The 17,932-nt window shown below is 44.2% G+C and overlaps 1 protein-coding gene across 4 annotated transcripts in view; it reads left to right on the top strand.

The window, feature by feature from the left end:
• LAMB4 (laminin subunit beta 4) overlaps window positions 1-17,932 on the top strand; it is an 80,961-nt gene that overhangs the window by 47,796 nt on the left and 15,233 nt on the right. For all 4 annotated transcript variants that reach the window (XM_079993532.1, XM_079993533.1, XM_079993531.1 and 1 more), the window contains 9 exons: window positions 418-595; window positions 2,145-2,288; window positions 2,697-2,928; window positions 4,829-4,986; window positions 6,427-6,651; window positions 10,024-10,244; window positions 11,264-11,360; window positions 12,646-13,021; window positions 15,801-15,961. In XM_079993532.1, the coding sequence (XP_079849658.1) occupies window positions 418-595; window positions 2,145-2,288; window positions 2,697-2,928; window positions 4,829-4,986; window positions 6,427-6,651; window positions 10,024-10,244; window positions 11,264-11,360; window positions 12,646-13,021; window positions 15,801-15,961 (1,792 nt within the window). The remainder of the gene's footprint in view (window positions 1-417; window positions 596-2,144; window positions 2,289-2,696; window positions 2,929-4,828; window positions 4,987-6,426; window positions 6,652-10,023; window positions 10,245-11,263; window positions 11,361-12,645; window positions 13,022-15,800; window positions 15,962-17,932) is intronic.

Here is a 17,932-nt window from a genome sequence, read left to right on the forward strand (position 1 = left end):
CTTGCGAAGCAAGCCCATAGTAAATTCGTTTTGCGAAGCACCTCCAAAACGGAAAACCCTTTCGTCTAGCGGTTTTTCCGTCTTGCGAGGCATTCGTCTTGCGGGGCACCACTGTATATCCTACCTGTCAGGTGGCCAGCAACCGCCATTACAGACATTAATCAATAAAACGGATAGGGCATCAGTGATTTTGTAGGCTGTGTGCCTTTAAGACAGTGGGGAGTGTAAGTGACTAAAGGAAGGCAGACTAGAAACGGAAGGAGGAAATAATTCAAGGTTGCTTAGGCCAATAATAACAACTCCAGTATAAAAATATATTATTAATCCAATTCAGCTGTTAAAAGGGATCCCCCCTGCCCTGAACTATACTTCTGTATGCAGTTGTTTAAAACTTCTTTGCTTTTGTCAATTTTGAAGCTTGGACTTATTCCTAGAATCAGTTCAGTGGAAAACTTTTGTGACAAAAATGATTTAGAAGAGTACCAGCAGTATCACTGCATTGAAATAGCTTCAGGAATTGGACCGCATATCCTACCAGAAGCATGTGAAAAACTAATAGCAAGTCTGTCTGCCCGTATTCACAATGGAGCAGTTTGTAAGTATCTATACTCTTCCTGCTTTTTCATGCTGCCAATATTTTCCAAGGAGAAGCAAAATTGAAAGTAACTTTTGTTGTTCTGACTTTTAAAATAAACTTAAAAATTTAAGAGACACTAAAACTGTTTTCCATGCCATTGAAAGATGTTTGCAAATGGTACAAAATTTCAATAGCCTGTTTCTTGCTGGGTAGGATACCACAGTATATAGCAGAGTTCTGTAATGTACTGGCTTTTGGTTTGACCATTTGCTGTTTCCTTTCACAAAGCATGAGATTTGCAGTACAAAACAGTACAAAACGATTGCAAAGGTTTGGCACCAGTTTGGAGGGAATCAGACAATCTTGGGTTTTGGAGGGATACCTGTGACCTGTGTTCACTTAGGGGTTTACTTTTGGGGGGGGGTCAGTACAAAATGCATGGTTTGTGATACAAAACGATTGCAAAACTTTGCCACCAGTTTGGAGTGAATCAGACAATGTTTGTTTCGGGGGTGGGAGACCTGTGGCCGCTGGTTTGAGTATCAATCACTCAGTTTGGTAGGCAATACACAATGTGGGGTTTGCAGTACAAAACTATTGCAAATGTTTGGTGTGAATCGCACAATGTAGGGAATTTGGGGGTTAACCTCGGTTTGAATTGCCTGTTACTCAGTTTGGAGGGGACAGTGTAAAATAAGTACAGTGGTGCCCCGCAAGACGAATGCCTCGCAAGACGGAAAACTCGCTAGACGAAAGAGTTTTCCGTTTTGGAGGCGCTTCACAAAACGAATTTCCTATGGGCTTGCTTCACAAGACGAAAATGTCTTGTGAGTTCCTGCGGGGTTTTTCCCCTTTCCCCCCCTTTTCCTAAGCCGCTAAGCCGCTTATCCGATAAGCCGCTAAAAGCCGCTAAACCGCTAATAGCGCTAATCCGCTAAGCCGTCAATGGTCTTGCTTCGCAAGACGGAAAAACCGCTAAACGAAGAGACTTGCGGAACGGATTCTTTTCGTCTTGCGAGGCACCACTGTACAAAACTTTGGCACCAGTTTGGAGGGGACCCCAAATTTCAGGGTTCATAGTTAATAAAGCTGAACTGAGAGGTGGAGGCAGTGTCACAGGCTGGTCTTCAAGGCAAGAGAGACGTCTTCCATCCCTGTTATCCATTAAGGTCACCAGGGGAAGCAGTGCTAAAGATGCCAACACCTTGCACAGTGAGAGCAACACGGAAAAGAAGCAAGATCTTTACAGCAGCAGCTTCTGCCTTTGATTCCCAATCTGATAAAGCTCAGCATTGGCTATCCCTACATGTTAACTGAAGCAAGCCAAAAAGGAAGCGCCCAAAGCATGTTTTTAAAAATACACTTTCACCTTATCTAAGATCAGAACAGTCTTGGATGGCTTTCCTACTATTCATTTTTTTTTTTTTAATATTCAGGTTTAGTTGTTAGTATTTTACCTTATGATTTACTACCCTGAAGAAGAGCAGCGTGTAAATAATTTAAATTAATAAATGCAGAGTTTGGTTGCATCATCTGTTTGTATGAGAAAGCATGTTTCTGTTAAAAGCCTGCAGGTGCCACCCACAAGGGTCAATAAACCCTAACTGCGAGAAACTTGGAGGTCAATGTCAATGCAAACCAAATGTCATGGGGCGCTGTTGTGATAAATGCTCAGCCGGAAGCCATAGTTTTGGGTCTCAAGGTTGTCTTTGTAAGTACTGATTGCCACTTGCATTCAGTTGTGGTTTTGTTTTTTTTGTGTGTGTGTTTTTAAAATTTTAAGCTATTTAAGAAAAACGTTTAAGTCATGTGGGCAGACTTTTGTTTTCCTTGAACCTGGGAAACCTAAACTGAAATCTCCTGATGAATGTGAAGACTCTGAGTGGTCTTAGGCAAGTCATTATTTCGCATCAAACATTCCTCATCTGTAAAATGGGGATAAGGCTGACTGGTCTCGCATTGCCCTGTATGAGAATGGGTATGGACTGTTGATCATATGGTCAACAAAGAGCAAGAGACATCTATCTATACAGAGATCTTGTCACATTGAGATCTTTATATTAAGATAATGCAACAATTTGTCATGTAACTATCATATCTCTGCTTCTTTTCCATCAAGCATGTGACTGCCACCCTCAAGGATCCGTGAGTGCTCTGTGTGACCAGGTGACAGGGCAATGTTCATGCCGGCCAGAAACAGATGGCCGACGGTGCAGTCAATGCCTGGCTGGGTATTTTGGATTTCCCCATTGCCGGCCTTGCCCTTGCAACGGCTTTGCAGAACTGTGTGACGCTCAGACTGGAGTATGCTTGGACTGCAGAGGGTTTACAGCTGGAGCCAACTGTGAAAGGTATGGGTGGATGGACATTGAGAAGATGCAAATTTAATGCACATCTTTAAGTGGCAGGGATAGAAAATAGCAGAGATGGTTGGGGGAGCAAATAATTTTTATGGGTGGACTTGATGGCCATAGGAGTGCAGACCAACTTCACATTTCCCACGATGGCTTTTGTGCTGCCATTGTGCATGCACACATTTATTTTTTATGTGTAAATGTACACATTTTTATTTATTTTTTAATTGAATTTATATGCCGCCCTATACCCAGAGGTCTCAGGGCATTTTACAAAACAAGATCGACATATAAAACCACACTATGTATGTCAGGGAACTGCCATCAGAGCCAGAGGCGGAAGGAAGGCTCCAGAGCGATGCCGGAGAGGGTCCCAGTAGGGAGAGAGGCAGCCCATCTGCTGGGGAAGGAAATCAGCGTAACACCAGGAGAGAAGGGGGGCAGATGGGGGAGTCGGAGAAAAGGCTCCAGGACTCTTCACCGGAGACTAGTGGGGAGAGCACGGGTACTCCGCTGCCCACACCCTCCCTGCGCAGAAGACTTCTGCGCAGGGAGAGTAGGAGGAGACTTGGCGTCAAAGAACTTTTTTGCTGGAAGAAGTTTAAGAAACGCCCACTGACGGATTCTGCCAGCGACTGAGACAGCCACGAAGTGAAGGGCTGTCCAGACAGAAAGGGTTCAACCAGGCAACCAAGCCAAGAGTGGCGGCAACTTACGCATGAGCAACCCCCTAGAACCATTACAATGTATAATCAATATAAAAACAACAACCTAATAACCACCTCCCCAAAAGAGCCACGTTTTAAAAGGCCATAGGAATTCAATCAGATCAACCAAAGGCCTGCTTAAAAAGGAATGTCTGATGAAGATGTCTGATGAAGGCGCCAGACAAAATTCCCTGGGGAGAGCATTCCACAGATGGGGAGCCACTGCAGAGAAGGCCCTGTTCTCATGTTGCCACCCTCCGGACCTCTCGAGGAGGAAGCCCACAAAGAAGGGCCTCAGAAGTTGATCTCAGGCTCCGGGTGGGTTCATATGGAAAGAGGCAGTTCTTGGGGTATTGTAGTCCTAAGCCATTTAAGGCTTTATAGTTCAAAACCAGCACTTTGAATTGTGCCCAGAAACTAATTGGTAGCCAGCGCAGTTGGACCAGGATTGGTGTAATATGCTCAAACTGTCTTGCTCCGGTGAGCAACCTGACCTCTGAATTCTGCACTTGCTGAAGTTTCTGAACCATCTTCAGAGGCAGCCCTACGTATAACACATTGCAGTAATCTAACCTTGAGGTTACCAGAGCATAGACAATAGTATTTAGACTATCCCTGCCCAGATAGGGGCGTAGCTGAGCCACATGCTCATACATTGGCAGTGGGTCCACTCCATCAGTTACGTCAGTAATGCCACAGCCACAAAACAAGGAAAGGCGAACCGTTGCTGGGTTTTTTTATGGGATAGAAACCCTGCGTGCTACTTTCAGGTTCAGAGGCCGTATGAATCATAGCAAGAGAGGGCGGGTTGCAATCTTACCAGACGGTTGGCCACTCTGAGAAAAGACTGCTGGGCTAAGTTTGCCTTTTGGCAAAATCCAAAAGTTCTTCTTAAGTTCTTGCCTTCTTCTGATGCCATTTTGAAATAGGTTCATAAGAACGTAAGAAAGGCGTGCTGGACCAGGCCAATGGGCCATGTAGTCCAGCAGCCTGTTTTCATCATGGCCAACCATATGCCCGTGGGAAATCCGCAAGCAGGGTTCGAGCACAAGGGAATTCTCCCATCCTGTGGTTTCCAGGACCTGGTATTCAAAACATTACTGCCTTGAACCTTGGAAGAAGATCATAGCCATCAAAGGCAAGGAGCCTTCAATAGCCTTATTCTCCATATTCACTGTTCTTTTTGGCAGATGCGTAGATGGTTATTATGGAAACCCTCTCAAAGGAGAGCCGTGCCGTCCATGCATGTGCCCAGACGCTCCAACAAGCAGTAGGTACTTTGCCCATTCCTGTTACCAAGATCCTTGGACTTTGCTATTAGTCTGCAACTGTCTTGTGGGCTATTCAGGTAGGAAACTTGACATCTTCATGAGTTTCACAATTTCTGCTTTATGCTGTCAGAGACTGAGGAAAAATCACAATCCATTCTAACTTTGTCTATTTGTCTGTATCCCTTTTTTTTTTTAAAAAAAAGTTTGTGTTGTGGGATATAGGGTAGGAGGACATGGTTTGGCCCAAACTCCCAAAATATAGGTCAGATTGGGAGGCCTGGTGGACCACAGGCTAAAGGTTCCCAAGTACTGATGGAGGAACTAAACAGATGCAGTATTCAGTGAAGTTTCTAGGTTTGGGGGCAGTGACATTTAAGACTGCAGTCCTATACAACTCTTGCTGAACTCACTTCTGAGTTCAGCATAGGAAGGCACGGTTAAGTTCCTTCCAAGTATGATAGTGGAGAACCCATTTTTAAAGTTTGAGAAACACTAGCACAAGTATTTTCAAATATTTATTATTTGTGTATGCGTGTTTGTTTTATTTTAACAAAATTTAATATACCACTCAATTGTTTTAAAAAAAACCCTCTAAGCAATTTACAACAATATAAAACAATATATATTTTTTTTAAATTCTAAAGATGATTGAAATCATAGAATCATAGAATCATAGAGTTGGAAGAGACCACAAGGGCCATCGAGTCCAACCCCCTGCCAAGCAGGAAACACCATCAGAACACTCCTGACATATGGTTGTCAAGCCTCTGCTTAAAGACCTCCAAAGAAGGAGACTCCACCACACTCCTTGGCAGCAAATTCCACTGTCAAACAGCTCTTACTGTCAGGAAGTTCTTCCTAATGTTTAGGTGGAATCTTCTTTCTTGTAGTTTGGAACCATTGCTCCGTGTCCGCTTCTCTGGAGCAGCAGAAAACAACCTTTCTCCCTCCTCTATGTGACATCCTTTTATATATTTGAACATGGCTATCATATCACCCCTTAACCTCCTCTTCTCCAGGCTAAACATGCCCAGCTCCCTTAGCCATTCCTCATAAGGCATCGTTTCCAGGCCTTTGACCATTTTGGTTGCCCTCCTCTGGACACGTTCCAGTTTGTCAGTGTCCTTCTTGAACTGTGGTGCCCAGAACTGGACACAGTACTCTAGGTGAGGTCTTCCCTTGATCTAGATGTTATACTCCTATTGATGCAGCCCAGAATTGCATTGGCTTTTTTAGCTGCCGCGTCACACTGTTGGCTCATGTCAAGTTTGTGGTCAACCAAGACTCCTACTGTTGTGGTCAACAGTAACTAAACAATAAAACACATGTAACTTCTATATGTCTGGATAGAACTAACCTATATTTATTTATTTATTTATGTATCTATCTATCTATTTAACTCCTAACAATTAGGGTTCTTTATAATATTATGGAATCTGATGGTGTAATGTTATTTCTGGAAAGGTGAGCCATGTCTGACTGTCACTAGAAATTGTGTGTGAATTTTGGTTTGTTAGGTGATCGGTGTGATGAATGCCCCGGTGGGTTCTACAGGAATCCAAATGCAGTAGCCAGCCAATGTCTTCCATGCTCCTGTAATAATAACATTGATGTGGCAGATCCAGACTCCTGCAACAAGGACACTGGGGAGTGTTTGAAATGCTTGCACAACACCCATGGACCAAGCTGCGAGTTCTGTAAACCAGGTTACTTTGGATCAGCATTCCTTCAAAACTGTAGAAGTAAGCAAACAACATTTATAGATTACAGATCAAGGACTGAGCACATAAAGGAAAATAAATAGGTGTGGCTACAATAGATTATGCACATTAATGAAATCATCATGGATTCTCCTTAGTAGCATGATCTATTCTGGCTACAATATTATTGCATAAGGTGGAATGTTTGGGAGTAAAGCAATTGATGGCAAGATGAAAGAAGGTTACACAGTTGGCTAAAGGTGTTCTAGGACCAATGCTGATAGGGAGAGTCAAAAGGCATGTACAGAGAATTCAGTTTTGAAAATACCGTAATTTTCGCTCCGTAAGACGCAGTTTTTCTTCTTAAAAAATCTTATGGAGCGCATGCGTGGTCCCTGGAGCTGAATTGCCCAGGGGCGAAAAGCAGATCATGCTTTTTCTTTTTCTTTTTCTTTTTTGAAAGAGGGAAGTGGGTGCTGAAACAAAGCCGCTGATCGGCAAGTGATCGGGAGGGAGATAAGGGACACTAGAAATAAAGGAGGCTGCCTGGGAGGGGAAGGTAAAGACAGCAAACTTGCAAGGAGAGGAGACAGGACTAAATCAATGAGAAGAGAAATTAGAAGAAAAGGAGGAGCAAAAAACTGCTCCAGCTAAGGAAAAGACACTAAGGCAAACAAGAGGGAAAGGAGTGTTGAAAAGAAGCAGCTGATCGTTAAGCGATTGGGAGGGAGATAAGGGATGCTAGCAATAAAGGAGGCTGCCGGGGGGGAGGTAAAAGCCCATGGATCCTCTGGATTTTTACATTGGGTCACCCCAAATTCACCATCAGATCACATAGCATGTCCATGACTACAGCCTGCACCCCAAAAAACACGCATCCACTGTTTTGTGGGGCCCCAATAGTGCAAAAACGTGCTTACAAAGCACGGATCCACATGGATCCTCAGAATTTTTGCATTGGGCTACCCCAAACTCAGCGTCAAATCACATGTCTATGGCCACAGCATGAACCACAAAAATCATACATCCACTGTTTCGTTCAGAATTTTTTTTTCTTGTTTTCCTCCTCTAAAAACTAGGTGCGTCTTATGGTCAGGTCAGTGGCGTAGCGTGGGGGGTGCAAGGGGGGCCGGCCGCACCGGGCGCAACATCTGGGGGTTAGGGTTAGGGGGCGCAAATCCATGGGTTAGGGGCCGCAAATCCATGGGTTAGGGGGCGCAAATTACTTGCCTTGCCCCGGGTGCTGACAACCCACGCTACGCCACTGGGTCAGGTGCATCTTATGGAGCGAAATATACGGTACCTGGTTTACACATGCACTTGTGAGCTTAAGACACCATCCCTAACATACTCTGAAGTGACATTGCAGGATAGGCACTTTCATTCCAGTTTCTAATATAGTTCACAGAATTGTAGAGTTGGAAGGGACCAAGGGTCATCTAGTCAACTCTGTTCTCAGCTTGTTCTCTTCCTGTCTGTCTAGTTGTAGGGGTCAGATGGGATTACCATGAGGAATTATAAAATATACATCAAGCCATCGTGTCCACGATGAAGACATTGTGTTGTCTGGGTTTGATATACAGTGGTGCCTCGCAAGACGAATGCCTCGCAAGATGAAAAACTCGCTAGACGAAAGAGTTTTCCGTCTTTTGAGGTGCTTTGCAAGACGAATTTCCCTATGGGCTTGCTTCGCAAGACGAAAACGTCTTGCGAGTTTTTTCCCTTCCCCCCCTTTTTCTAAGCTGCTAAGACGCTAATAGCCGCTAATAGCGCTAATCCGCTAAACCGCTAATAGGGATGCTTCGCAAGACGAAAAAACTGTTAGATGAAGAGACTCGCGGAACGGATTATTTTCGTCTTGCGAGGCACCACTGTAATCGTGTCTCTCTGTGCCTGTTTCGCGTGCAGCCCCCTGGCCCAGGTAGTTTTTATTCACAAAAGAACTTTTTACAGAGTGTTCGTAAGAACCAATCAGATTTCTTCTGAGCATTTCAACAAACCCATGTGGGGAGAAAGTTAAACCACTAAAACTAATTAAGCACAAATATTTCTGGGGTAAACAAAGAACAGAACTACAAAGAAGAGCATCTGGCAACCCCGGAGGTAATAAACAAGCAATACATATGATAAGGAGGATGACCAGGAGGACAGCGGATCATTATCCCCTTAATGTGAGATCTGCTTCCTGGCCCTAAGATTAAGATCCTACATCAGAGAAACTTGCCCACTATCTTTATGGCCCAGGATGCCTGCCTGGCGAAGCAACTGCTGTGTACGTGACATGTGAGGAGAGAGAAATGGGCAGTAGAGGCAAAAGGGCATCGAAAGGGCATGAATGTAGAATCTTATGGGATTTAATCAGAAATTATCGTCAATACAGTGGTGCCTCGCAAGACGAAATTAATTCGTTCCGCGAGTCTCTTCGTCTTGCGGTTTTTTCGTCTTGCGAAGCACGGCTATTAGCGGTTTAGCGCTATTAGCGGCTTAGCGGCTATTAGCGGTTTAGCGGCTATTAGCGGCGCTTAGCGGCTTAGAAAAAGGGGGGAAAGGGAAAAAACTCGCAAGAACTCGCAAGACGTTTCGTCTTGCGAAGCAAGCCCATAGGGAAATTTGTCTTGCGAAGCACCTCAAAAGACGGAAAACTCTTTCGTCTAGCGAGTTTTTCATCTTGCGAGGCATTCGTCTTGCGGGGCACCACTGTATATCAAACCCAGACAAAACAATGTCTTCATCGTGGACACGATGGCTTGATGTATATTTTATAATTCCTCATGGTAATCCCATCTGACCCCTACAACTAGACAGACTGGAAGAGAACAAGCTGAGAACAGAGTTCACGGCCTAGGACCCTCGTGCCCACAGGACCGCCTCTCCCGGTATGCCCCATGGAGGACCTTAAGGTCCATAAATAGCAACACCCTAGAGGTCCCGGGCCCTAAGGAAGTCAGATAAGCCTCAACCAGAGCCAGGGCCTTTTCAACACTGGCTCCAGCCTGGTGGAACGCTCTGCCTCATGAGACCAGGGCCCTGCAGGATCTGATTTCTTTCCGCAGGGCCTGTAAGACAGAGTTGTTCCGCCTGGCCTTTGGCTTGGAGTCAATTTGATTCCCTCCCCCTCTTTCTTTTTTCCTTCCTCCTCCTGTGAAGAGGCTGCATTTTAATGTTTTAATGTTGTATTTTAATCTTGTTTTTTAAGTTGTATTTTAATCAACTTGTTTTTATTATTGATTGTTAGCTGCCCTGAGCCCGGTCTTGGCCGGGGAGGGCGGGGTATAATTTATTATTATTGTTATTGTTATTGTTATTATTGCAGATAAATTGATGTTTACAATGTAAGGTAACTTAAATTCCTGGTAGAACATTGCATTATTTTTTTTAAGGGAATATTTCCATAACTAACTGTTATCTTTACAGAATGTAACTGCAATCCTTTGGGTGTGGACCCAGAGAAATGCCCATCTGGAAATGGCTTTTGCATGTGTGATCAGATGACGGGAATATGCCCTTGCTTGCCTCATGTGGTAGGCGCCAAGTGTGATCAGTGTGCTGCTGGCTACTGGAACATGATCCAGGGAACTGGATGTCGCATCTGTGACTGCAATCCAAGACATTCCCAGAACAACTTATGTGATCAGGCAAGGCTATTGAGCTGATGTCGCTAAATTTTCATGCTTGTCTTAAAGATTTCCTCTTACCCACTGTTTCTCAAACAGTGGGCCAGGATAGGGTTACCAGACATCCCCATTTCCCAGGGACAGTCCCTGGATTTGCGAATAAGTCCCCGGACAAATTCCATCCCCGGAATGTCCCCGGATTTCATCTAATGTCCCCAGGAAACGCAGCAGTGGCAGTCTCAGCATCCCAGATTAGTCGGCTCTGGCTGGCTTCAGAAGCTGCTCGGAAGTCCCTGCTTGCATGCAAGCAGGAGAGGGGGCGGGGATGTCTCAGTTAGGCAACACTAATGTCTCACATCATATGTAACTGATACAGTGGTGCCTCGCAAGACGAAAAGAATCCGTTCCGCGAGTCTCTTCGTCTAGCGGTTTTTTCGTCTTGCGAAGCAAGCCCATTGACAGTTTAGCGGATTAGCGCTATTAGCGGCTTAGCGGCTTTTAGCAGCTTTTAGCGGCTTAGCGGCTTAGTGGATAAGCGGCTTAGAAAAAGGGGGGGGGAAGGGGAAAAAACCCGCAGGAACTCGCAAGACATTTTCGTCTTGCAAAGCAAGCCCATAGGAAATTTGTTTTGCGAAGCACCTCCAAAACGGAAAACCCTTTCGTCTAGCGGGTTTTCCGTCTTGCGAGGCATTCGTCTTGTGGGGCACCACTGTATATAGAAAAGACTTTGCAGCCTGAGAAAAGAGACAATGCACACACTTTTGTAAACAAAGAAAATCTTATTATTTTTTTTAAAAAACCTGCCCTTTAATCTGAAAACACACACATTCTGAAAAGAAACTATTCTTGCTTTGTTGTTGGAAATGCAAAAATAAGAGCAAGTTTTTAGGTTTTTTTCAGAGCTAGAGATCAGGAAAAACCCCTGAAAAGAAGTGCTCACATACATATGAGTTGGCAGTTTAAGTAGGATGGGGGGGGGGGATTGCAAAGAAGGCAGGGAGTCCATTAAGCCCGTTTCTCACAGTAGACTCTTTTTGCAGCTCACAGGTCAATGTCCGTGTAAAGTGGGCTATACTGGGAGACGTTGTGACGCATGCAATGAAAATTATTTTGGGGATTCTCAAATCCATTGTTTCTGTAAGTACTGTAGTAGTATGTAGCAGAAATCCTAACATTCTTTTAATTGAAAACAGAATATTTGTACCCCTCAGATTTGAACAATCATTGCATTGTTTTAGATGTTTATAGATGTCTTTATTTTATTTTTAGTTGTATTATTTAGTTGTTTTGATGTTTGCCTCCCTCGGCTCCTTTGGGAGGAAGTGCGAGATATAAATTCTCATTATTATTAATGTCTAGCAACTCTTTTTTGGGGCAAGCGAATGAGTGGATTGTAATGCAAGAATCAGATGAAATTGATTATCTCAGTTCCTTCCAGTCTTGCTTCCACGTAGGGAATGGTCTCAGGGAACCTTCAGACTGGAGTACTGTAATGCACTCCAGAAGGGACTGTCCATGAAAATCATTCAGAAATGACAACCAGTACAACATGCTTATATGTACTACGTATTTTTATTCCATCATGCTAGTTTTGTGTGATCTGTACTGGTGGACCTTTAAGGCCTTAAACAGCTTGGGACCTGGGTACATTAAGGACTTCTTTTTTCTGTATATTGGTTTTAAAAATCTGATTATTTATTTGCTAGTTTACTCTGATTTTTTAATAATTATTTTGATGACTATTTTAGAATTTGTATTGTTCTTTTAGGGTTTTTTATGTTAATACTTTGACTTTTTGATTGAGTTTAGCTCTAGAGATTGCTGTGCATTTTTATATTGTCAGATTTTGATGAGTAAGCTGCCCTGAGTTTCCTCTAAAAATTAGGCAGGATATACATTAAATGAATGAATGAATAACCTTATTCTGTTTCTATCCTGTTTCTCTAACATATAACTTATACATTTCAATTGTGGGTATTTATTTTAAGGTCTGGATGAAATTGTTTTACTGTGTATTTTAACTATGCATGTTTACCTTGGATCCTGAACGCTTTGGTAATCGGACGTTTTGGCTCCTGAACATCGCATACCCGGAAGTGAGTGTTCCATTTTGTGAATGTTCTTTGGAACCCGAACATCCGACGGGGCTTCCGATTGGCTGAAGGAGCTTCCTGCAGCCAATCAGAAGCCACGCCTTGATTTCCAAACATTTTGGAAGTCGAACGGACTTCCGGAAAGGATTCCAAGATATGACTGTATATTTTTTTGCAATTGCAATCTGTTCTGCATGTACAAACTGCTTAGAAACCATCTTGGAAATTAAGTGGCATATAAATGTACTGTAATAATAATTGTAATAACTTTATTAGTCAATTATCAGCAATTATAACATATTGTGCTTTCACCCCATCCCCCTTGCCAGCGTGTAAGTGTAGCAAGGACGGCACTCTGACACCTGGGTGTGATAAAGACACTGGAGCTTGCAACTGCCGTGTTGGGGTCACTGGGAGATTCTGTGACCAATGTGCCCGGGGCTACAACCAGGAATTCCCTTCCTGCCGCCGCTGCCACGTTTGTTTTGACCAGTGGGATAATGCCATTACTTCCCTGTCTCATAAAATCCAAAAATTAATGAGGTTTGCCGCAACGCTGGGAGATAAGAGGCAGACAACGCCTGGCTGTGATGTAGACCTCAAAGGCCATGAAGATACAATTTCTGAAATAGAAAGAATCCTAAAAAGCCCCACCCTTTTGCCAGAGGTGCTGTTGAGCATGAAGAAGAATCATGACTACATTCGGTGAGATGCGTTTCCTTAGACAGGAGTTTGTTCATCATTTAACAGATATTTATTTAAGCATGGTCTCAGGTCTCAGGCTGGGGAGAAGCTACTGAAAGCTTGGGGTCCAAATTCAGCTCCCTAAAATGCTGCACATCTTGTCCCTCCTCCAAAAATACTCAGTTCAGCCGCTTTCACCCATGCTGAGGCATAAAAGGGGCTTCTTAATCCAGCCATCCTGTAGCATGAACAATAACTAAAGCTCCAGCAGGGTCCTTTGCTTGTCTTTTTACATCAGTTGCTCATTCAGTTCAAAAACTAAGGTACAGAGAAATGAGAATGAGCAACTGAGGGACCTAGACGAAGAACTCTGCCAGAGTTTCTCTTTTGACCAGGCCTGAGCACCCAGGGGACGCGAGTGGCACTGTGGTCTAAACCACTGAGCCTCCTGGGCTTGCTGATCAGAAGGTTGGCAGTTTGAATCCCCGCAACGGGGTGAGCTCCCGTTGTTCGGTCCTGGCTCCTGCTAACCTAGCAGTTCAAAAGCACGCCAAAAAGTGCAAGTAGATAAATAGGTACCACTCCAGCAGGAAGGTAAACGGCATTTCCGTGCGCTGCTCTGGTTTCGGTGGTCCATTGAGCCAGAAGCGGCTTAGTTATGCTGGCCACATGACCCGGAAACACTGTCTGCAGACAAACGCCGGCTCCCTTGGCCTGTAAAGCGAGATGAGCACTGCAACCCCAGAGTCGTTCGCGACTGGACTTAACTGTCAGGGGTCCTTTACCTTTACTTTACCTTTGCAGCACCCAGTAAGGTAAAGGTAAAGGAACCCCTGATTGTTAGGTCCAGTTGCAGACGACTCTGGGGTTGCGGTGCTCATCTCGCTTTACTGGCCGAGGGAGCCGGCGTACAGCTTCTGGGTCATGTGGCCAGCATGACTAACTAAGCCACTTCTGGCAAACCAGAGCAGCGCTCAGAAACACTGTTTACCTTCCCGCCGGAGCCGTACCTATTTATCTACTTGCAGTTTGACGTGCTTTCAAACTGCTAGGTTGGCAGGAGCAGGGACCGAGCAACGGGAGCTCACCCCATCGCGGGGATTCGAACCACTGATCTTCTGATCAGCAAGCCCAAGAGGCCCAGTGGTTTAAAAAAACTTCAGGGAAGTTTTTAATGTGTGACATTTTAGTGTATTTTTGGTCTTTGTTGGAAGCCGCCCAGAGTGGACCACAGCGCCACCCGCATCCCTTATATGGTAGGCTAAAATGCTATGCCCCATAGGGCCCACTGCAGCTGAAAGTGGCCTTTCTTTACATTAATAAGAACATCTTTGCTGCCCCAGTGCTGTGACAAAAGCACTGGGCAAAGCAGCCGCAGCACCTGCCATCATCTTTATTTCCCCAGAATGCATCTAGGCCTTGACATGAGCTAAGCATGATAACACATAACCTCAGATGACCTTTTTTTCAGGGTCAATTTTGTATTTTCACGTTCATTGTAACTGGGGTAGGGCTGACCCAAAGGCCAGAAGAGTAAAATAAATAAAAACATTATTTTTCACAAAATGAAGGAAAGATGCTCCAGAAATACCAATTCATTTGTGGTCTACCTGGAACATCAAATGGTGGAAGACTGACATAAAAGTTTTATGGGGTTCCCCCACCCCCACCAGTGCTGCTTTTAATTCCACCTGTCAACAGAGGATGTCACATTTCCAGAAAGAGACCTATAAATATTTGGGGCTTGTCTCCAATCTTAGGGTAGCTGTGGTGCCACAAACTGTCATTTCCTTTACGTTTAGCATGTGCTGCCTTTCTAATAATAATAATAATAAGAAGAAGAAGAAGAAGAAGAAGAAGAAGAAGAAGAATTTATTATTTGTACCCCGCCCATCTGGCTGGGTTTCCCCAGCCACTCTGGGCGGCTTCCATAGAAACCAAAAATACACTAAAATATCACAGATTAAAAAGTTCCCTGAACAGGGCTGCCTTAAGATGTCTTCTGAATGTCAGGTAGTTATTTATCGCTTTGACATCTGATGGGAGGGCGTTCTACTGATGCTATGGATTTTTTTAGTCTGGGATACATCATTTGTAAATATTGCCAAAGTGAATTAGACAGCTATTGCTAAATTGAATGTGCAATAGGGATAAAGGAGGAACTCGATTCAGTTTTTTGCATTTAAAGCTGATTTGATCAAATTTGCAATTCCCAAAACAATACTAGAAACTGAAAGACAGCCATCCTTTGAATTTTGCGCTTTCCTGAATTTTGCAATGCAGTTCTCCAACCAATGTTAACAAAAATACATATATTAGGGGAAATTGTGCCTAAAAATGAATATATTCATGAACATAACATACATGCACCATATTAGGCGAAACTGCTCAACAAATTTGCACATCTGTCAAAACTGCATACAAGGATGTGTTTATTAGGAGAAATTAACCCTAAAAGTTTCACGAGGATTTATTTTAATCTGCCAAATACAGAAAGTACAAAAAAGAATGCCACTCCTCAAAACAAGCTAAAGTGAGGTACATCTAGATTCAGTAACAGAAAATTTAGAATTTAGGAGTTTGAAGGGAGTTTTGGAGGCCATCTAGTGCAGCTGCCTCCCTGCTCAAAGCAGGAATCCTGTCCAAAAACTGTTGGGTTCAAGATGCTGTGATTTCCCAGGAATATAGTCAAGAGTAGTAAAAGCCCATTAGTGTACTAGGTTAGGATGCTACGTTTAGGCAAAATGCAGTTCTTACCCTAAATCTTAGGTGGCTGCTGATCTGTTGTTGTTCTTTTTAGACAAAAGGTTTCTGAAATGTATCGGCAACCTGACTTTCTGGATCAGTACCCTGACCTCAACAGTATGATAGAAGGCATTAGGAAAGATGCTGACCATCTGTCTGAAACCCTGCAAAAGATGTCTGAGCTGCATCAAAGGAATCATTACATGCACCTCCAAGGTAGGAAGAGCCAATAATTAAACTTTATTAAATTACATGGGGGTGGGTGGGGGGACATCACCACAACCCCTTGTAGTGCAGAGGTTTCAGACCTTCAGACTTTATATTTAATTTATCACCTTAATTTATCAAGGTGAAAACTCGGTTACTAGTCCCCTTGAGCAGCTTGAATGTCCCATAGCAGTATAGTGTCAGTCCTTTCAAATTTAACGAAGTTGTGTTGTTTCAGAAAGCAAGCTAAATCTGAGAAGTCTGCCTGGGTCCTGTGATCCCAGGAACGCTCAGGCCCCTCTGCAGCTCAAGTTTAATTTATTTTCTTTTGTTAACGCGCGTGTTAATTGCACTCATGCAATTAATGTCAATCCAGTTTAGTCCTTTGCAAACCCATTTAACAGAGGAGCAAAGGAGGCACTGTGCAATGCAATCATATGCATAGTTGCTTGGAAGTAGGAACCACTGTATATAGGACGCGGGTGGCGCTGTGGGTTAAACCACAGAGCCTAGGGCTTGCCGATCTGGGCTGCATCAATAGGAGTATTGCATCTAGATCAAGGGAAGTAATAGTGCCACTGTATTCTGCTCTGGTCAGACCTCACCTGGAGTACTGCGTCCAGTTCTGGGCACCACAGTTCAAGAAGGACATGGACAAACTGGAACGTGTCCAGAGGAGGGCAACCAAAATGGTCAAAGGCCTGGAAATGATGCCTTATGAAGAACGGCTAAGGGAGCTGGGCATGTTTAGCCTGGAGAAGAGGAGGTTAAGGGGTGATATGATAGCCATGTTCAAATATATAAAAGGATGTCACATAGAGGAGGGAGAAAGGTTGTTTTCTGCTGCTCCAGAGAAGCGGACACGGAGCAATGGTTCCAAGCTACAAGAAAGAAGATTCCACCTAAACATTAGGAAGAACTTCCTGACAGTAAGAGCTGTTTGACAGTGGAATTTGCTGCCAAGGAGTGTGGTGGAGTCTCCTTCTTTGGAGGTCTTTAAGCAGAAGCTTGACAACCATATGTCAGGAGTGCTCTGATGGTGTTTCCTGCTTGGCAGGGGGTTGGACTCGATGGCCCTTGTGGTCTCTTCCAACTCTATGATTAAAAAAAAAAAAAAGGCTGGCAGTTCGAATCCCCACGATGGGATGAGTTCCTGTTGCTTGGTCCCTGCTCCTGCCAACCTAGCAGTTTGAAAGCACGTCAAAGTGCAAGTAGATAAATAACTACCACTCCAGCAGGAAGGTAAATGGCGTTTCCGTGCGCTGCTCTGGTTCGCCAGAAGTGGCTTAGTCATGCTGGCCACATGACCCGGAAGCTGTATGCCAGCTCCCTCGGCCAGTAAAGCAAGATGAGAGCCGCAACCCCAGAGTCGTCCGCGACTGGACCTAACGGTCCGGGGTCCCTTTACCTTTACCTTAGGACCCACTGTGTTCAGTGTGGGTTCCTTCTAGGAAACTGGGCACTGGACTGCAGCCTTCATTGCAAGTGAATTCCTTTGAAATCAAAAGAAGTCAGCAACTCTGGGTGTATTCCACTTGACCACAACTAGAATTGGGGAAGGGGGAGAGAGACTCATGTAAGCTTCCCCTGAAGAGTTTTGGTCGAAAGCAAGTAAGAGTCTCAGATTATTCTGTCATGCCCACAGAAGTGGGAAAGACGAGTGATGATCATGCACATCAAATTCTGTTCCACCGTGAGTGCGGCATCAGGCATGGATGCAAACACAGCTCTGTGTTTCTACGTTTGAGTACTGTATAAATTAAATGCTAAATCAGGGGTCAGCAAACGTTTTCAGCAGGGGGCCGGTCCACTGTCCCTCAGACCTTGTGGGGGGCCGTACTATATATATTTTTTTGGGGGGGGGATGAACGAATTCCTATGCCCCACAAATAACCCAGAGATGCATTTTAAATAAAAGCACATTCTGTTCATGTAAAAACACCAGGCAGGCCCCACAAATAACCCAGAGATGCATTTTAA

This window comes from Podarcis cretensis, assembly GCF_951804945.1.
Source record: "Podarcis cretensis genome assembly, chromosome: 10".
In the NCBI taxonomy this organism is placed as follows: domain Eukaryota; kingdom Metazoa; phylum Chordata; class Lepidosauria; order Squamata; family Lacertidae; genus Podarcis; species Podarcis cretensis.